Source organism: Triturus cristatus, chromosome 8 (genome assembly GCF_964204655.1).
Source record: "Triturus cristatus chromosome 8, aTriCri1.1, whole genome shotgun sequence".
Lineage (NCBI taxonomy): Eukaryota > Metazoa > Chordata > Amphibia > Caudata > Salamandridae > Triturus > Triturus cristatus.
Window position 1 is genome coordinate 164,366,347 of NC_140591.1, and position 22,375 is coordinate 164,388,721.

At 43.7% G+C, this 22,375-nt stretch overlaps 1 protein-coding gene across 2 annotated transcripts in view; it reads left to right on the forward strand.

Moving 5' to 3' along the window:
* DSCAM (DS cell adhesion molecule) overlaps window positions 1-18,913 on the forward strand; it is a 1,046,690-nt gene extending 1,027,777 nt beyond the window's left edge. For both annotated transcript variants that reach the window (XM_085621230.1, XM_085621231.1), the window contains exon 33: window positions 17,893-18,913. In XM_085621230.1, the coding sequence (XP_085477356.1) occupies window positions 17,893-18,236 (344 nt within the window). In that variant the 3' untranslated portion in view covers window positions 18,237-18,913. The remainder of the gene's footprint in view (window positions 1-17,892) is intronic.
* The last annotated feature ends 3,462 nt before the right edge of the window (window positions 18,914-22,375 follow it).

Sequence of the window (22,375 nt, forward strand, 5' to 3'; positions counted from 1 at the left end):
TCTCCCACTCTCCCCAAGCTGATACCGAAACACTTCCCAATTGTGAGGATCTTGCATCCTTCTTCTCAACTAAGACTGAAAACTTAAAGACAGTCCTACATAACGATCTATTATCACATACTGGCCCACAAAGTAGGGATGCACCGATCACACCCAGTATCTCGATAATAAACTCTCCAAAGCTCGTACTCAAAAACATGGCCTCCTGGACCGACTTCAGCTTCTACAATGAAGAAACCATTTTAAAAATGATCACAGCACTGAACCCTTCCAATCACTTCACAGACCCTCTCCCAGCAACCCATTTAAAAACCTTCACGCCACTGCTATTGCCCCTATGGACCAGGATTATAAACACTTCTCTTTCACAAGGAATCATCCCAGACATCCTCAAAGTTGGTCAGATATCCCCCATCCTAAAAAAAACCATCGGCGGACCCATCTGACCTGAATAACTATTGCCCAATTTCCAACATCTCGACCCTCGCCAAATTGCTAGAAAAATGTGTCCACGTGCAGCTCAGTAAGCACATAGATCACTTCAACCTGCTAGATCAATTCCAATCAGGTTTTCGATCAGGACACAGCACAGAATCAGTCATGACCCACATAATTGATGACACACTACAAATTCTGGATCAAAACAAGGGATGCCTGCTAGTCTTGCTTGACTTATCCTCAGCCTTCGACACAGTCAAACATGACAATCTTCTAGACCTCCTGAAACACAGGATGGGACTATCTGGTACTGTGTTTAACTGGTTCACGTCCTTCCTCCAAAACAGAACACAAAGATTCAAGATTAACCAATCATTATCCAACCCCTCCCCGGTCACTCTGGGAGTACCCCAGGGTTCATCCCTCTCCCCGACTCTCTTCAATTTGTTTATGGAACCTCTCACGGAGCTACTCAACTCGTCAAACATCCAATATCACATGTATGCCGACGACACACAACTCTACATCAAAGTACACTCACTTGATGACATCAAGTCCCTTAACTCAACTCTCCACAAAACACAGATCTGGTTGGCAGAAAATCATCTAAAACTAAACAGTCTAAAAACTGAATTTCTCCTTATCGCCCCTCCCAACCAAACAACCACCATCCTTGTATGGATGAAGCAAATTACAGCACTCGATTGCCTACCTATCATCATCGACTCAGCTAAATCACTGGGAATAACCTTGGACAATAAGTTAAATATGCCGAAACACATCAGCGCTGCAACTAAAGGAGCTAATTTTCAGATTAACACCTTGAGAAAACTGAAACCCTTCATACCGGCCAGAGACTTTAAACAGACAGTTCAATCTCTAGTAATGCCCAAAGTAGATTATGGAAGTATTGCTCTCTGTGGCCTACCCAGATCAACGACCGCTCCCTTAAGAGCCACAATCAATACAGCTGCTAGGCTCGTCACAGGCTCCAAAAGAAACAGCCACATCTCCCCTGACCTTTGTGCCCTCAACTGGCTTCCTTTTGAGGCCAGAATTCACTTGAAAATCGCTTGTATGACTCATAAGGCCTTACATCACAAAACACTGAGATACCTAGCGGAGAAATTGGTATTATCGGGTGGCAACAGATCCACTAGGAGCTCCAACAATCTTCTGCTTAAACCACAACGGTTCTCCAAGCAGAAAACATACTACCGCTCCTTCTCAGGAATGGCGCCCAGGATTTGGAATGAAACGAGATTTAACCCATCGGCAGCTTTTTTCAAAAAAGAAGTGAAATCTATTCTGCTAACCAAATTCACATGATTCTTTGATACTCCCATGTAAATACGTTATACTAGTGTATGCTAATCTTTACTTTCCCACCTATTTCACGATATCTATATATGTTTTCTATGTTGTTATCTCTGTACTGTAAAGCGCTCTGATACCTGTAAGGGTCTTGTTCGCGCTATACAAAACTGCAAAAATAAATAAAATAAATAAGTATCATCTTACCAGGGTGTGGTAGGAAGCTGTTGAGGAAGCATGCCACATTCCGTGGGTGAGGTTTCTTTATCCAGAAAAACTGGATCTGGTTCCATACCCTAGGGTAGCCAACATGGAATAAAAAATTTTGTACCATATTTTCACTGTCCTGTACCTTTGTATTTGAAGGGGTTTCCAAATACCATGGTTGTGTAGTATTGATTCCACCTCGTGCCTCTTTTTTCCACAAACCTACATTTGTCTCTTCATCTCTTTCTTGCAGGTTCTTTCTCATCCCAGCTTTCTCCCTTTGCTACTGTATTCTTATCTTTCACTTCCTACTTCAGTCTGTCTTTTTTTGTCTTTCTCTTGCTCTGAGTGAACTTATGATAAATGATGCTGGTACCCACCACCTGCAAACACCCACACAAAGTATGTGCTGTTTTTATATCCCGGTGACATGAGGTAGAAATAGCAATCCAAATAAGCATTTGCAATGCAATAGGTCTCGCATTACTGATAGTTTGCGGTATTGGCGTTGCAAATAATAATGCAACGCCAACAGCTCATACTTTCAGTAATGCGAGACCTAGTACATTTAAAATGCTGGCGTAGTGAGCCAGGAACCAGCATTGTATGTCTCAGTGCAGTACCACAAGTTGCTACTACAGGTGCCTAGTGAGCAAGGCACCAGCAATGCATGTCTCGGTGCAGTACCGCAAGCTGATCCTAGAGGTCCCTAGTGTGCAAGGCACCAGCATTGCATGTCTAGATGCAGTACCGCAAGCTGCTCCTAGAGGTTCCTAGTGAGCAAGGCACCAGCACTGCATGTCTCGGTGCAGTACCGCAAGCTGATCCTAGAGGTCCCTAGTGAGCAAGGCACCAGCATTGCATGTCTAGATGCAGTACCGCAAGCTGCTCCTAGAGGTTCCTAGTGAGCAAGGCACCAGCAGTGCATGTCTTGGTGCAGTACTGCAAGCTGCTCCTAAAGGTCCCTAGTGAGCAAGGCATCAGCCCTGCATGTCTCGGTGCAGTACCGCAAGCTCCTCCTACAGATGCCAAGTGAACAAGGCAACGGCACTGCGGGCCTCTTTTGGGCACATATGGTACTGTACCCTGCAGAAGATATGGTAAATCCACCCTAGCCATGATGCATTGTATGCAAGACAGTACAACGAGTACATCCAAATAGCTATGTCCACATATACAATTAGTAGCTTTGAAATGTGACAAAATAATTATTACATTAATTTCGGATTAGGTTTCATATAAATGTGAGATGTTCTAGTGAGCGAATTAACCACTGCCATCCTACCTTAGGACCAAGTGTGTGTCTTGGCTGAAGCCTTTTAAGGAAATAGTGCCTTGAGGCTGTAATTAAAACCTAGGGAGTAACAACAAATGTAACACGGGGTGTCCTCGTGTGAGGTTACAAGTAGAGACAAGACGGTACTATTGACCAATGAAAAGCCACCATTTACAAAGGGCAGGAGCCAATTAAAAAGATGGGCGGAAAGTGGGCGGAGCTTCATGCACATATCCTGAACACAGCATGTCTCGAAGAGACAGCGCAAGCGCTGCCTAGGCGAGACCTAAAAAGGACTGAATTAAACATATGGCTCTCCATTGGTCATCCACTAGAAAAGCAAAGTTACCATTTGCTCATATCACAATGACCACATCCCCCCCAAAAAAGCTGTTTCTGCAACTGCTCAACAGCTGTTTCAGTTTCTGAACTGGGTAACTGAAGAAAGATCAGCACATTTCTTCTTGGGTATAACAGGATACCCAGAATGGTAAACTCACGCTTCATGTATTATCTATCAGTCTATGTTGAAGATCTGTACTGGTGTGCATACCTAACCAGGAACACAATAGTTTCTCTCCTCAACCCCTCATTCTTAACTGGCCCAACTATCAGTCGAAAGACACACATGCACCCACACATGTATGTGCACATGCACATGCATTCATAAGCACACACGCACGCACTCGTGAGCACATGCATACACACAGCTCCAAGGATCCCTAGATACGTGATACCTTCTATTCTGCAACAGGGAGATGCGTGGACTTACACACAACAGGGAATAACACGGCACACTACGCCATCCTTATAATGTACACAAAAAAACAACAACAAACAAGACACAAAAGTAAAGCTGCAACACTATGGCAAAAGGACAGCTCAGAAATTTACACCAGGGCTGCGAAATAAGAATCATTGTTCTAGCTTCATACATGTAAAGATCTTACTGTCCATTACGTAGAATACCCGTTTATGTGTAATTGATGCGTCACATTACAAACATCTTTGCACGATAGATCTAACATGTTCTGTAGTCTTACATAGTAGCATGTATCCCACAAAAAAAAGTTAAAAAAATGCCAAGTTATTATTGAGAAAATATTTTATTTGCCATCAGAATCTGTCTCTGCTATTTCCCCATTTCTAAAGCCTTATCTGAACAATTGGTGGTGTTGAAACTAATTAGGTATAAGCACATGAATAAATAAGCATGCTTTTCTGTAGGACTTTCTCGGTTGAAAGGTTTACATTCATTGCTAATAAGATGCGCGCGCCATTGAAAAGAGTTAATTAAGAGTATTAAAGGCACTGTAGCACCTGACAAACTTTGTGAAGCTTAGCAGAGAACTCTAGACCACGCAGAGGCACCACGCCTCCGTTAGAAGAGATGTTAGGAGGCCAAAGGCATTTACTACAGAAACCTGAGCCCGGGACCCAGGGGGGCTCCGATTTCTAAAGCCGGTTAGTGATTGCCAGCTTGGCTGCTGGTCACATACAACGTACTATTGGAAGAACGCAGCCTACCTACGATGCTCTGCCGCGAGGCCATTGCATGAAAGTAACAAGCATTTGCAATGCAATTGGTCTCTTATTTATGAGAGTTTGAGCTATTGGCATTGTAAATGAAAATGCCTTTTATTTATGTGTTGTTTTTAAAACAGATAAATAACAAGCATTTGCAATGCAATAGGTCTCGCATTTACACGAGTTTAAGCTATTGGCATTGTAAATGACAATGCCTTTTATTTATGTTCAGAAAACAAAAATAAAAGGCATTGTCATTTGCTATGTCAATAGCTCAAACTCGCGTATATGCGAGACCTATTGCATTGCAAATGCTTGTTGTATTGTTCTTTCTTAGATCTTTTCAGTGGAGACTGGCACAATTACAGATCAACAAATTGTTTTGTACCATCATAATTTCATATTTTGAACACACCCAATACATGGAGTCCTCCAGGCGTATCTTTTAAAATGTACCCTACACAAACACTCTGCTTTGCAGAGGCTGTGGGGAACAAAGCACATCTCAAACTCAACACACTTATAGGGCCAACAACAATAAAACAAATTGCTGTTGTCAACTTGATTTTTAGTAGGGAAAAATGGGAAAATATTTTTTATAGTATGCTCTTGGACAGGAAGATTAATTACACAAGTATTAAGTGACTACTTATTTACAATTGCATAACAAATTATTAATTGGTATCACCAACTAAGTAGCATATGTTTATCACAGCTAGTTCGTAATACGGCTCTTCGAGTTCAGTAGTTTTCATTTGTCTGCAGATAAGAAAATGTGGATCCTGGCAAGGCCAACTCAGCCGTTCATCTTTCTTAGGTCAATGCATTGAGCATCATTGCATTTGGTATTAAACATGCACATTATTTACAGTGATGATGAGCAGCAAAATCAGTTTATGGTCTTATATGTAAGAATCAGTTATTTCACATTCCTTAGTATTTTACTTATAAGCTAACTTGGGGGACAGAAGGTTTTCCATGGTCCGTATGAGACTTGACCAATTGTGCTCTCTTCCCAGTAAAGAAGATCTGACTGTGGCCAATAAAGTCACCCCGGCATATGTAGCTACCTTATGTGGTAAAGGTGCAATGGTGCAAGACAGGGAGGTTTCTGATTGTAAGTCTCAGCACAGGAGACGAGTTCAGCTCGAACTTTAAACTGAAAAATCCGGTTCTTACATAAACTTTGTACCAAAAGCAAAGCCCCCGATAGGTTTCAGTTGTTATTAAAAAAAGTCAATGCTGCTACTGTAGACAGGAGGGCAAAAGCTGCAGAAAATACGTAAAACCTTGGTCGCCCGGTGTGGACAAATAATTCAGCAATTGCTATAAATGCAGATGCTTTGTTCCAGAATTACATCAGTAATAGCAGGCAGGAAATTGGGAGGATGCGGCTCACAACAATGATAAACCACGGGTCTTTGATACGCTTGTGCTGGCTGCGTGTTGTTCAACGTGACTGAGTTGAGAGGCCTGCTGCCATCTAGTGGTGGGAGGACGAGCTGACCCGAAGAGCTGCTGCTGAACTCCGCGTCCCCGGCCTCGTTACTTATTACACTTGGACTGAACGATGAACTTTAACCAAATGCCAGGCTAAATCCTGCGGGCGCAAGTTATGAAGTATCTGGCTTAGATTGTAGGCGGCAAGCACTGAACACGTGAAATTAGAAATGGGCTGACACGACAAGCTGCTGTAAATGTCGGCATTGGAACAGATGCGGGTGCCACATACAAAAAGTGGTGAGGTGGGGGGAGCGTGGGGGTGAAAGTGATCGCGATCAAACATTGAAAGTGAAAGCAAATGGTGTGCAGGCTGACAAATGGTGCGCGCGCCCGGCGCACATGCACTGTATTTGGAGGCCTGAAAGCACTCGTTTGCACTTCCAGATCCCCCATTTACAAAAGCTCTCGCGAGAGCAGCGCTAAAGCGCTGTCTCAGGCGAGACCTAAAAAGCATTGTAATTTACAATGCCAATAGCTTAAACTCTCGCAAATGCGAGACCTATTGCATTGCAAATACGTGCTATAAAGATTTTAAAAAGCATTACGAGAGAGTTGTTTGAGAAAAGTGGTCTCCGAGGCTGTAATTAAAGCCTACTGACCAACAACACACGTAACAGGGGGTGTCGCCATGGCAGGTTACAAAATGAGATAAGGCAGTACTAAGGAGGGACTACTAAGCCTTTTGACCAATGAACAGCCACAGTTTACAGAGGACAATAACACAAGCCAATGAAAAATGTGGGCAGAGATTGGGTGGAGCTTCAAGTCCCTACCTCAATACAGGATGAATCGCAGAGCATCACATGCGCTGCCCAGGCTCGACGCAAAACAAAATTAAATAGCTGTGTCATCAGTCCGTTCTTTGGGCTCAGCTGGGTATTTCTTTTCTCATGTGTGTGGAAAAATATACTAAAGTACTTTTAAAAGGATGCAGTGAGACAACGTGTTGATTCATCAAACTGTCCGGCGTAATGCAAGTGGCATCCTGCACCCTTTGTCCCTTGATGACATCATAGCACCAATCCATCCCCCTGCTTCTGAGAGCTAGAAAGAGGGCAATAAGTGACAACTGGTGGAAGGAGACAGGGCTGACGGAGCTATGAGTACTTCCGGTTCCTGATGCTGACCTCATGACCTCTGAGGTCGTTGGTAGCAAGCACATTGCCAGGGGTAGCAAAGCACAGGCCAGCTGCTGCTGCCGCAACCTACCCCGAACTGACGTCCTGGCTATGGGACCCAGTCTACTCAGCAATTTAGAGGACCACTCCTCCTCTTCACTTGCTACATATTAAATTACAAATGTAGGATTTTATTTAGACAAAGGCAAACTATTAGGAGAGCACAATAGTTCAGTAGTATCCCCTGGTTCTGCCACCTCTACCTTTAAAAGAAACAATTTCAGTTTCTTTTTCCCCTACATCAAGGTGTTCTCTTGGCAAACACTTTCCTTGCAACAAGGCTAGATTATAGCTCCCATCTATCTTTATATAAAGATTATACAGGAGTCAAAATAAGGCTGTGAGACCAGTGTATAGCCTGAAAAAATACTATCATGTCTCTGAGGCATGAAAGATGCTTCATTGGCTTAAATAACAAAGCGCGTCTGGTTTGAAGTTTTGTGCTTTGACCCTCGAAGCTTTTATCATGGTGGTCCAGCCCTTTTTTTGTTTGAGAAGCTAGTACCCTATCAAATTGTACGACCCTCCGTACAAATTCATATCTTCTAACATTCAACCCTAAATTCAAGTCTTAGTGCGTGGGCGGATGATCTTCTGCATACGAGTATACAGGCTGTGGGACTCTCATCTGCCTGGACTTTAGCTACCACATCCTACCCTCTAGCCCTAGAACAATTATGTTTTTTATTGAATGTGTGCTCTACAAATATCCAACACAACTCATTTTATTATTCTTTCCTATGTACAAATTCAGTAATTTTATTTGAAACAAACTGTTTGGAAGTGCAGTACCAAGTATAGGACACATTTTGATCTCTCTTTTTTTTAGAATCCCTTTGCACACTTCTATCTACTAACATGGGGGGCTGGTACTTTTTAGCTTGATAAATCCCCGGGAAGTTGCTTCCCACACTGTTCCTTCTCTCCTGAGTATTCAAGGCTGATTGCGACTATCTTGCCTGTCGGCCCTTTTTGCAGGGTCATCTCCATACTGTTTGCCTTCCTCCAGTATTTTTCCTGACTTGGTTTTGTTGATTTTAGGACTCTGGGCACTTTACCTCTGCTGATCAGTGCTAAAGTGCTTGTGCTCTCTCTTGTAAACTTGGTAAGATTGGTCTACACCTGTTTGGCATATTTAATTTACCTGTTAGTCCTTTGTACAGTGGTATCCCATATACCTGGGCTTGTAAATTAATTGCTACTATTGGGCATGCAGCGCTGCTTGCGCCACCCACCAAAGTAGCCTTTCAAACCTGTCTCAGGCCTCTGCTGCTGAAGTGCCTGCGCACACAGTATACTGCTGCAGTGACGTGGCACTTTAAGTGATTCCCACAACTGAAACTCCCCTTTTACTACATATATTCACCCCTAAGGGAGGCCCTAGCTAGCCCTATGGGTAGGGTGGTCTGTAGGTAAAAGGTAGGACATGTGCCTTAACTGTGTAGCATGTCCTGGTAGTGACAAACAGCCTAATTGGTTTCTCACTGCTGTGAAGCTGCCCTCTCATACATTTACATTGGGGATTCCTTGATATGTGCTTTAGTCGTAATTTCTAACATTAAATTGGTAGCGTGGCCATGTTTGGTATGTTTGGAATAGTAGTAATAAATCCTGCTTATTGGTGAAAGCATATTTGTTATTACTATTTTAGAAATGCAATTTTTCGAAGCGGCCATTTCTGTGTGCTTATGATTCTTTGTGCCCTGCGTGGTTGTGTATTCGACGTCTGGTTTAGACTGAGAGAAGATGGGGATGTGCATTCACTCTTGACAGTCACAAGGGAGATTGAGGTGTGTAATGTCTTTCCTGGGTGATTCAATGCTGTGCTGAATAGACCTTGACTGCATTTAGAGAGGTGGGAGGAGTTTCCATTGAACCTGAATAGGCCTGGTTTGCATTTAGAGTGGTGGGAGGAGTTGCACCTGCACCTGAAAAGGGCTGTGCCTGGCTTTCACAATGCTGTCTCTGCCACCTTGTAGTGTGTCCGGGGCCAGGGCTTGGAATGTGAATGGGGGTGTTGTGCACTTCTAGAAAGTGTTTGAAGTGCCCCCAGAACAAAGACTTGTGGAGTATTTGTACAAGGGCTGTGACCCCATATTTTGAGACACTGCCTAGACTTGTAAGGAAGTTGGAATGCCAGGAGGAACCGCCATGGGACTGGATGACTCTATAGTATTGATGTGCTGCCATAAGATAAGGACTGCCACTCTACTCTGAGGACCCCTCATGCTGGCCTGCCCGTTTGCACCTCGCTTGTGTGCCTCAGAGCTCTCCAAACTCTAGCGCCTGGTGAGCGCTTTATTCCTTCTGCAAACAAATAGCGCGAGATTAACGCTTTGGAATGCTGGCGCCCAAGGCGTGGGCTCCCGCAGAAATCTAGCCAGATAGAAGTGCCTTTGGTGGCCCTGCAGTGCAGGCAGCGCGGCACATCCCTCGTGGTGTTTTGAGCAACAGGAGCGAAGAGCTCCAGCAGAAGAAGCGTTTTCCCTCTCCCTGTCATGTTCCTGCCTCGTTTCCTGATTTTAGGCGGCCGGGGCTCTGCTATGTGACCCGGGCTGCCAAGCGAAACACAAGCAGCGAGGAATCCCGGCCCGGGAGTTCCTCTGCGTTGCTGGGGCAAGGCTCACATCTGAGGCAGGCGGGGCCAAACATGAGGAAGCCAGAGCCTCTCATGCTCCAATCTATGACCCCCCTGCCTAGAAAGGGCAAGAGGAGGGCACCCATCAGCGGAAGGTCTCATCAAGGAGGCCAGGGCGGGGCTGAGAGCCAACCCGAGGAGACGGCTGCAGAGAGGACGCTGCAGGCCAGTGTGAAGCCACTAGTGGTTGCACCGAGAACGTCACCGGTAAGGGCATTCCTGGGAAGCCGATGGACCGGCCCACCAAAAGAGCATGCCCCCTGCCCTCATGCAATGGGATGCCCACAACATTGAGACCACGATGGCTTTCTCATGGATTGCAAGGGGGAGTACCTAAAAGGAGGGATCCTTTCCGCAGGACAAGGTGCACCAAGGGATGACTGACAGAAGCCCAGATCCTTCTCACAAACATACCACCCAATATAGGACATCACAAATACTTTCAGGCCTTAGTAGCCCTGGTGATATCACACTACGCATTTATTTGAAAGACACTGCCCTACCTCCCATCTGTCCCTGAGGCTAAGGTTGTCTTCCTCTCCTCTCACATGATGCCTTCTGAACCTGCCCTGCTCTATCTAGAGTCTAGAAACCAAGTATTTCGTATTGCACACTGATTGAACTGTCACGCCGTTGACGTTTTGCATACTTAATTAGCTAGAATTGAACATGTTATGCCTGATCACATAAGCGAAACCCTAGCTTTTTATTGTATGACATTGATCAGGAATCAGCTGTTTTTTTAAGTTATGCTTTCAAACTTGTAAATATGGAATTTTGATGCGTCATGTTGTTTTAAGCGAATAGTGTAAAGGTTTGTATTACTTATACAAAATAAACTTAGTTACTTACTTACTATCGAGAGGTTAAGGAACATAATCACAGGGTTATCCCTCTGGATCTGAGGGTACAACAGGTGAGTTTATGTCCTGTCAAAAGAAATAGCGAGGATCAGGCAGTCCATGACACTCACACTGGGACACTGGTCCTTGTTCCTGACTGGTTGCCATGGAGATGAATTGCATACACCCTCTAATTAGGTATGGGACTGACCATACATCTTGCTCATGAGATTGGGTGCATTATGGTCATCTAAGAGGGCTAGCCCATTTGCTTTCCTTCTTTGGTTTTTGTATCTCCATACCGCTAACAGAACAAGACCCTTCCTCTAAGAGAATTAGTGGGTGACTGGGTTTAGGTTTATCCCTTAGGCTACCACTTAGTGACTCCCTTTCCATGGAACACCATCCCTGGAGGGTGCTGTCATGGGCAGCCTGGGGGCACTGAGCTGTCCTGCACCTCTCCTCCCTGCAGAGCCCAGTCTCCAAATCAAACACTTCACATATACAGAAAATGGTTTCCTGCTTCGCCGCGTGCACAAAGCATGACCAATCTTTTGCACTCACTCTTAGATGCGGGATAATCCATCCATGACCTGAAAATTCCCTCTGTAAGTCACTCTGCCACCAAGGATGCTCAGTTCAATTCTCCCTTTATAGCTAATGGTATATATGTACCACAATGCAATCTGCTGTTACCAAAGAGCCCAGGACTGGCTGAGGGAGTCTCACATCACAAGAGGCCACACGAAGGTTATGTGATATATACATGTATAGACTGTTCATACGTGTTATTTCTGAAGTAAGCAAACACTGCCTGTCCGTGCACACTATGTCAACCCCATAACTATAAGACTTTTGAAAGGCATGCTAGTACTTCTTACAGATGGCAACATGCTCGCACTTGTGTTTTGCTGTATTGTTTAATATACGAAAACATTTTCACTGCACATTGATACTAGAATACCAGTAAAATCCCTTTAGTAGTGCTGCTTATTGGTCATTAATTAGTAATATTTAACATATAGGGATTCCATGTATGTGGTGAGAGAAAATGCCTCTTGAATACTCAGCCAGGCACTTCCTGCCTCTATATCTCACTCTTGCGGGTTCTTTTTCACCCTACTTTCTCCCTTTATCACCGTTTTCCGTCTTTCATTTCCTCCTTCTTTCCCGCTTTTCTGTTTTTCTCTCTCTTGCTCTGGATTAAAGTTGGCTGACGAAAAATAAGGCAGTTGCCCAAAAATCAGTCCTGGTGACCGGCCACCACCTGCAACAACCAGCTCCAAATAAGCACTGGTTAATGCACTCACTGCAACGCTGCCGCCATGTACCACCACAGCGAGCGACTCACCCCTGCGGCACAACTCATTGTTATCCGCGCCAACCACCCCCTCCCTCACTCAGTAAACATTCACTCCCACCACACACGGCCCTCACTCCCGGCTTGCACAGCCACACAAGGTGACCTTGTAGAGGCTGGGATGTTTCTTCCGCACCTACTTCAGCAGCGAGGCGCGACGTCCTCGTGTTCCGTGTCCTTGCAGGAAGTACAGTGTCCTGTACAGCGCCGCTTCCTGCCTGAAGGTGGGGGTCGCGAGAGGGGACCGCGTGAGATGCGCGCGCGCCCCAATGTAAGTCAGGTTCTGTAGCCTGAATGACTTGGCATTGAGGAGGGAGAGCACAAAGCATGTTGTTCCTAATTATCCCTGACTGCTTTCTTCTCCCTGAGCCAGAAGTGTATTGGCAAGCCGAAGATGGCAGTAAATGAAATTCTAGTATTGGCTGAAAAGTTCATTTTTGAAAACCTTTACAACATTCTGTGGAATAACGTTGTGCCTTTGCAAGCTGCTGTGTTTTGTGCTTTGCCAGCTACACTTGAAAATACTGACAATGATATATGTGACATATCTCCGTATTCACCAGCAACCAATTGGTCCTGCAGGAAATATACCTTCCAGAAAACAGTTAAACTCTGAGTACAAGTTGCATGCTAGTCGTGGGGTGCAAACTCTGCACCTGTAAACACCTGTACAACCAGAGACGATTTAAGGCATGGGCAAAGTGGGCAATTACCCAGGACCCCCACATTCCAAGGCCCCCCGGGGAAGTGAGTAATTTGTCTGTTTGATCTCTGTCTATTATATTCCCTGGTTATAACTCCCTCCCTCTCTTACTACCTCTTCGTCAGACTCGGTCCATCTGGAATATTTCAGCTATTTTTGTGTGACCCTCTTAAAGTTTAACATATACTTTTGTATTGTTTGGCATTGTAAAATGTAAATGTCAAGGTACTTGTGGGGGTTGAATTAGCAGGAAGTGGGTAATAATATTCAAATTTGTTCTCTACATGAGCCCTCAAAATATGTCTTGCCAGGCGCCCCCAAAATCCTTAAGATTACACTGTGTATAATGCAGTAGCACCCCCACTAATATCATCCAGTTGCAAATTGCTCCTCACAAAGTGTGGATTAACCATGCAGACATGTTTCCTCCAGGTCACATTTCTTAGGTATGCCCTTTTCTAAGGGGATTAACAGTCCTATTTACTATCTGCTCTGTGAAGGAGGCAAATGGGAGCAGGGGGCTTTGGGTGATCAGGGCAGTAGATGGGGGTACAGGGCCGGACTGGCTGTAGCGGGCACCGAGCGTTTCCCCATGTGCCGCCAGGGTGGGGGGTGATTTTGGGCCCTTGCTGGCCCTAGCAAATTGCTGGCCCTAGCAAAGAGCTCAGCCCCCCCCTCACTCCCTGGGGGGCAGCCAAGCAGTTTGCCAGGACCGGTTTCGGTTCCCTGTCCGGCCGGGGGGGGGGGGGCGAGGGAGGGGGGAGCGGGGGGCATCAGAAGGTAGTAGAAGCTGGTTTGAGGCCAGGGAAGGAAGCCTGAGGCTGTGGTCGAGCTGCCTCCTACCAGCCAGATTTTCTAGCCGTTAAAACTGGCCGGGCATTCCCACGTTTGAGAAACCTAAGGGCAGGAACACTGGGCCAGATATTATTAGGTGGTGCGGTGTCCTAACTGAAACACTGCTCCATCCAACCTCTGATCGGGCCTTAGTGTTCTATTTCTACCCTATGTGACTGTGCATAGAAATACTCCGCAAAAGGTAAACTTGCGGGAAATGAATATGCAGACATGTGCAATTTTGCACAGGAACGCTTGGGAAAGGTTAAACTTGTAGGGAAATATTCTGTATGTATGGTCCTTCCTAGCTGGGTTCAGTTAGAATGACACTTACCTTGTCACTTACCTTGTCTTTATTACAAGTGGCCCGATTAATTTCGATATGTACAGTAGCTCTTATCAGTGGTGTAACGAAAGTTGTGGGGGCCTGTGAAGCACAAGGAGGACCCCCTGGACCCAATCTGGAGCTCTCAAGCCAGGGGTCCGCCACCTATGCACAGTACGGGGGTCCCTGGAGCTCGCCTTCCCCCTAGCACCGCCGGGGCTGCAGGGGCTAATGTTATGGCACTGGCTCCTATTATCTATACTCCATATATGGACTCATGAAATGAAGGCTTTTTATCACACCGGGTACAAAGGGGCTTATTTACCAGCCCATTGTGCCACTGGTGCATCACTTTTTTTTGATGCACCGGCGTCACAGTGTGCCTGCCCATATTTACAAGGTCATGTAAAGCTACCCTGCGTGACTTTTCATGGCCTTGTAAATATGGGTCCCTTTCACGCATTACTCTGTGTGAAAGGGGCATTCCATGGGTGTTGCTGTGGGTGTTCCCACACAACATCCATGGAACCCGACGCATTCCCAGATTTACAAGATTTGTAAACCCGGGAATGCATCAGATTTCTTCGCATTCCCAGGGGAGGCGCAAGGGAAGCAGAAGGAGAAATACCTTTATTTCTTGTCGTGTTTCCTTTTATATGTGTGCTGCATTCTGCAGCACTCATAGAAGGATAAAAACCCCTCTCACCAATCACCCCAACGACACAGACACCCTTGCACCATAGCGTATGGGAGCCTGCATTGAGGCATGGCAGCTCATTGTGCGGCAGCGCTGAGGAAAAGGACAGGAATGTGCCGTATCTTATAGATACAAAGCGATACCAAAGGGGATGATGGACGGAGCGCTTGAGCAAATCAAACACTCACCCCCAGTCAACTGAGCTGGGTTTAATCCATCATCATTCTTTAGCTCACTCCACCACCCCAGATCAGACATGGCCATATGCAAATCAGTCTGACCCTGTGCCTCATGGGAACAGTCCAGCCCGAACTGCCAAGCCATGTCTTCTCTGGACCGGAAACAAGCATCCTGGGACCGGTTTCGGGTTCATAACCCTCATACAGCACATTCCTGCCCTTTTCTTTTGATGCACGGTAGCGCAGCAGGAAGGCTTGCTGCACTGCCGTGCTTCAAAAATTGTAAACAAAGCCTTTTGTGCAATAAGAATCGGATCTCTGGAAAAGTTTGGCAGTTCAAACCTGCAAACATTTATTGAGGGAAAAAACTTGGCCAATACAAGGTCGTGCGCATTTTGGTGCAACAAGTGCCAAAATCCGCTTGTTATGCCCATTTTAGGGTCAAAATTCATAGTAGGGGATTATTGTCATAAATGATAAATTCTGTCATTTTGTTCTTGTGCAATAGATACCACACATAAAGTCGGGCCTCTCTTAATGAGGGCCAATGAGGCGAACAGTATCTCTCAATCCTTGGAAAAATCCGCTTGAGAGAAGGCCTAGGTGAAACTGCAACCTTTGCAGATTTTGTGGCAGGTAAAAAATTGCAATCTTCACAAAACTTTGCTACGGGAACCTGTGCTGACCTTAACATCAGCCGGTGACTCTACTCCAGATAATGAGGTTGGGTATGTCGCTGAGAAGGGAGGGAGCTCCACTGATGAGCAGCCTGGAGTCTAAAACCATGACTTTGTGAAGGGCAGGAGTTTAACTAAGTGAGCTTGAGAACAGATCAGTTCACAGCCAGGAAGGTGTGACTGAAACACAAAGGACAAGGAAACAAGTGCAATGCCTGCTAAAGGCGTGTCCACACCACAAAAGCACTTGCACTTTGATTTCCTTCCAAACAGGTGAAACCTGCCCAAGACATAAGTGAATATTTAAATTTTCCATCAATACCATCAATACATTCAAGCTCCTGGATTTATGGTATTTACAGTTTTGGCATTGCCACTCATGTTTATCTATATTTATTTATTCTCATTCTATTGGCATTTATACGTGTGTTTGTTTTATTCTGTGAAAGAAATGGTATATTTCTATATTTAACTGATAAATGTACACTTTGATGTATTTTAGGTTATAGTGTTCTAAATAGTCATATACAATTAAACAATGTACTCTCCAGCAAGCATTAGCAGCGCACTATGAGCACGCATGCAGATTTACAGCTTTTTAAAACTTCTTAATAAATTGTATTCACTTTTTTACACTCCTTTTGCTCTTAATAAGCATGGACAGATACTCAAAAAAGTGCATTTTTAGTATTTCACATTTTTAGAAATAAATACATAAAGGGAAACAGGCTGTTTTCTGTCTATGCCTGTGTGTAAAACACAGTCAAAACAGAAGTTGTGATGCAAACCTGCGCCACATGTTTCTCTTGGATTTGTTTTCCAGCACAAAAAATGTTGCCTAAAAGTAACGTAAAGCAGCTTTTTTGGCTGCTTTGCATTAAGGGGGATTTCCATGGGTAATACATGGGTGTTCCCATGCAATCACCCCTTTATTTTTTACACAAAGCCCTAGCTACTAACAAGAATAGGGCTATGCGCCAAAAAATGACGCCTCTTCAAAGCTGGTGTTAAAAAGGACAAATGCTTTGATTTCTCCTAACATTTCCCACTCTGGTTGTGTGCTTCACTGTACAGCACATATCCAAAGTGTGAAAAGGGTTAAAGTTAGTCTAAGCATGGTATTGTGTACTGGAACGCTAGACATGCTGCTATGCTAGACATGATGCAGACACCTTTACACTGTGGTTCAAAGCTGTGTGTGTGGCGCTAGACAGCCTGATTGTGCGCCAGCGCTAAGGAGAGAGCATGGCATCTTAGTAGATATGTCGCTTTCCTGCTATTTTCTATCTCACGCTGAGTTTCATGACCTCTTTGTAAATCTGCCCCTGTGAGCTTTGATCATAGGAATCCCTGATGACAAAATGCATGTTTTAACTATCAAGGTCTCCTTCACATTAGATTTATTCAAAACGAAAGTGCGACGGGGGATAAGTTAACTGGAAGGATGAGCTGTGACGTTGGTATCTAAAGTCATAGGAGGTGTGGCGAAGTGGCAAATTTGCTACATGTGAAACCTGGAGATCTTGGCTTTAATCCCATCTCTGGCATTTTATCAAAATATCATGCCATTCTTGGCAAGTTACTTCTTTTCCCTGTGCCTAGAAAAGTAAATATTTGAAGTGATAACATCCAACTATAGTTTGTTGTCCAGCGCTATCTATATATATGTGCACCCCTCGTTTCTGTAATCGCGGCTCGCCTGCCCCTGCTACAGTAGTGATGTTCTCTGTCAAGTGTGCTGTGTTCTACTGGGAAGTTGTTCAATGCTATCATGCATACGTGTTGTGAAATACATTTTAATTTTACAACTGTCGATTAATTCTGATGCTCCTAAGCCAATACATCTCTTTAGCGTTTTCTTTTCCATTCCTCTCACGGATCCTCCTTCATCTCCGCAGTACAGGAGCTTGCTTTATTTCCAAATATGGTTGATTAGATTAAGTGTAATTGATCAGTCATTTCCAAATATGGTTGGTTAGATGGATTGTAATTGATCTGTCATTCCCAAATATGGTTGGTTAGGTAGATTGTAATTGATCTGTTAAAATTCTTCTATTTGCCGGTGACTTCAGTGATTGACCGCTTCTCTCCACAGAATCAATGATCAATATTAGCCAATTACTCAACTAGCCAAGAGTTGGGTGTTCCTAACATTCAGCTAATAAAGGTGATCTCTTTCTTTCTTTTCCAACAGGTGAACTTATGCATTTGCCGCCGTATCTCAGAATGGACTTCTTACTAAACAGAGGAAATCCTAGCACGAGCAGAGAAGCGGGGCAGGCCTGCTTGGAACCGCAGAAAAGCCGAACCATGAAACGCCCCACAGTCCTGGAACCAATACCCATGGAAACACCTCCCACACGAGAGGTACCGTCGTGGCAGCCCAGTGCGGCGGGCGCGGCGGCAGCATTGCCTCCACGGGAAGGGACGGAGCTAGGACAGGCGGCTAAAATGAGCAGCTCCCAAGAATCCCTACTGGACTCCCGAGGTCATTCAAAATCCAACAACCCATACGCAAAATCCTACACCCTGGTATAACGAAAAGAGCATGACCGGACAGTGGCTGTAAATACTTACAAAATAAAATCCAAATCAAAGCTACCTTTTTTACTGAATTCCAATATTTATAAAGAAAAAAAAGAAGATTGCCAAAATATATAAAAAAAAAGAGAAATTTACGAACAGTGCAAAGACTTTAGCTTTTATTTATTTATTTATTTTTATTATTATTTTCTTGTTCCCCCAAATCCCTCAAAAAGATGTATGAGAGCTTTATCTGACTGCACATCAATTTTATATTTTTGGCGAGGGGGCAGAATAAAGCTCATGTTTCTGACCTTCACCGGCAATTGCTGTTTTTACTGAATTTCTACGAAGCATTTTGGTGACTGGATACAGCTATTCTGATTGAACAATTCATCACACCAGCTCAAAGATAAAAGAGAAAATAAAAAAGCAAAAAAAAAAAAAAAAAAGAATTCACCGTACTTGTGGATCGAACTGAAACATTGATTCAAAGAAGAAGTCCTTTGTCATGTTTTCACATAGCTTTCCTTTTTTTCAATTAGAGAATGGGATCTTCAATCAATTGTTTATTTCTTTTCTTTTTCTTTCTGTCGGTAATTAGTTTAAGTGCTGTCGTGGAGGGAATAGATCTGTTCCTTTTTTATAGTTAATTTAATGAAACACACTTTGCATTTTGTTCTATGCGAAATAAAAGGGTCTTCTGCCTTTCACTGTGTTGATTGTTTCCTGTATTTCGGATTGAGTTAATTATTTTTTATTTTATTTAGATCATTAAAGTAAATATATACACAGAAAAATATTGTACACATATTTAGCCAGATTTAAGAAGGAATTTAAGCAGGATCTTGTTCGACATTCATATTTGAGGCTCCATAAAAAATGTTCAGACTGTGTAAAGTCATTTCATATTGAATGTTTTAAAAATATTTTCTATGTTTCACAGGTTTTGAATTCGTAATGTCAAAAAAGCATGAGAATTGATTTCTCTCATTATTTAGTTCACATGTGAAGCATATTCGCCGATTTATATATGTGGTGCCACCGATTTTCTACATACAAACATAGCATTCTTTGAATTTGTTATGCTTTACCTACAGGTATCTGTAGTTATAGGCCTATGCCTGATAGATCGAATCAAAGATGGTGCTTACAGCACGGGCAAGGGCTTGCAGCACCTCATCCTTAAGAGGGTTAGGAGAAGGAATGCTTTTTCATTAATTCAATACTTTACTTACTAAAGTTAAACTGGCAAACAAATTACACAGCTCGTTTTAATTCCTCCAACTTATTATTTTCAGTTTTCCATTCATTTAGCTTCGTTATGGTCCCTTCCTGCACAAAAACAATCATGCCATTAACACAGACACCCTTGCTCCATGGTGCAGGGTGCCTGCGTTGGTGCTCAGCTGCAGTTTGTGTGCCCACGCTGGCGAAAGGACAGGGATGCACCGTATCGTGTAGATATGGCAAATTCCTGCCCATTTTCATTTGACATAGGGCAGCACAGCTAGAAGGCTTGAGTCACTGCCCTACGCCAAAATATTGTAAATATGCCTCCCTGTTTTACTGCTTGAGGACTTCGAACAAGAGTAGAAGTAGACCTCAGGAGTAGAAGTAGACCTTTCATGTCACCGTACCCACTAAATATTCTTCAGATTTCTGTTATCGTTCTCACAACTCACCTTTGACCATTTAAACTTTACATTCATAAGCATTGCCATTGCTAAAATATACTGATCTTGACTGTTGGGCCTCTTTTACAAGAGCTGCTGGAGTGTCACTTTTGATGACCCTCTGGTGGCAGAGGCCTCTCAATCATATCTACGAGAGCACGCAATGCCCCCCTGCATGGCTTTTTTTTGTGGCCTCGTAGATATGGTAAGAGGTAACGCAGTGCAAGATGCTGCGTTGCCTCACACTGCCTCAGGGATGCGTGCCATGGGTGTTGCAGTGGGTGCTCCCACTCAACGCCCATGGATTTTGACACATTCCCAGATTTACAACATAGCGTAAAGCTGGTAATGCATCACCACCCTGCGCCTCCCCAGGGGTGGCGTAACTGCAGTTTTCTTGAAGGAAAGTGTCCTTTCCGCCACAAAAAACAATTGTATTTCAATGCAGGAACCCTTGCACCATGGTGCAAGGGTGTCTGCATTGGCCCTAACCAGCCATTTGTGCACCATCGCGGTGAAAAAGGACAGGAATGCGCTGGATCTCATAGATACGGTGTATCCCTGGCCTTTTCTTTTGACGCAGGGCAGCACAGCAAAGTGACGTCCAGTGCTGCCCTGCGTCAAATGGTTGTAAATGAGGCCCTTCATTTTAAAGACACTAGTAGTTAGGTAACGTACCCTTACACTCAGTTGCATCACTGTTCCAACAATTTTAAATGAATTGCTCAAAATGGATCCATGCATAGGTCGTTATACAATAAAATTTAGATACCTCCAATTAAAGTATACAGATATTTCAGAATATGTCAGCAGTTAGGAATGCAAACATTAAGCACTTTTTTGTAATGAAGTGTGATGGAAACAAAGATTTTAGTAGGATCAAAACAAATCAAGACACTTTTACTTGGTGATGCACAAGTGATAATTAATCACTGAAACCCGATTTCCACAGTTTACCGTTAGTGTGCTATATAGTTTTATCAGTAAACGGTATCTCTGTGCAAATGTAGTGTCCATTTCAATGTAAAATGTGCTGACTATGAATGTCAGTGCACAACCTCACGATGCTTTAGTAATATATTTGTGACAATGTGCTTCAAAATGCACCATCAGCTACATACTGCACCCATACTACTCTCCTGCTGAGTGCATTTGCTATACTTTGTATGAAGCTAGGAATTTTCACATTCCCTAAGACTTCAGTGATGTAACATTGATTTCAGCACCCACCAGGATTTTTCACATTCCTTGAGTCTTTAGTGATGTAGCATTGTTGTCAGCACTCCCTAGGATTTTTTCACATTCCCTAAGACTTCAGTGTTGTAACATTGATGTCAGCACCCCCAATTGTTCCAGCACGACAGATGCAAAGGTGCTGAACTATGTTCCTAAGTCCAGTTTTAAAACAAACCATTGCAAGTATTCCCAACCATGACTCTGGGTGGAACATTCCAGTATTTTTTTGCTGCTGTTTTTTGTTTTTCACAAAGACATTTCAACGGAGAATGTACTCACCATATGTGAACGTGCACAATCATGCCACTTGTGTATAACTAGAGAAATATGGATCTGGCCTAATGGCCACAGCTGCTGACTTTGCATCTGGGGAAATAGGTTAGAGTCCCGGCGTTGGATATGGGAAAAGCTCTTAATCTCCTGTGCCTAAAACTTCATGAATCTGACCTTATGTAATGTACTCTGGTGCTCCTGTAAAGCGCTCCGATGCCCTTGGGTATGTGTGCGTATAGATTCTTAGAAAAAGAGCAATTTAATGACTGATGCGTTTCAACCTCACGGTCTTAGTCAAAGTCACAGAAAAAAGAGGAAATGGCAACATATAAAAGCATTTCATTTCAAAACAACCAATCGTGACCAAGCAGTTTTTTTCTTTTCAATAGACATAGAAAAAAGAATATTGTGCTTACATGCGGAAAACAGACTCTCAATACATAAGAACTGCCATCAATGTAAAAAAGGAAAAAAGAAATGATACATTTTCCCTGTTTTATAATCTCACACCTATTCGCCGTAATAAATGACGTACAGGAAGAATGATCCAAATTAGAAAATAACAAATAATAAAACAAATTATTTATTCATTATTGGACAATTGAAGACCTGATGTAAAAAAGGTGGTGTATTTATAGCTAGTGCTAGAGTCCGTCCATTGCATGGAAGGGAGAGTAATAATCATCCCATCAGTTGTGCCTCTCAGGGAGATGATGCACTAATACGGTACGTAGAACCGCCTAGTGGCAATGAACAGAACTGCCCTGTATTTACACAGAACGGTTCAGGCACACAAAAAATATTATTCAAAATCAGATGAATAAGATATTCATTATAATGTCTAAGAAAAAAGAGCTTGGATACCTATCAGAAAAAGAAAAGAGAACCCGCCCCCAATAATTACAAAAATCAAGGCAAAGCGACTGAACCCCCTCCTTCGACCAAGCAGCCGCTTGGACAAACTGACGG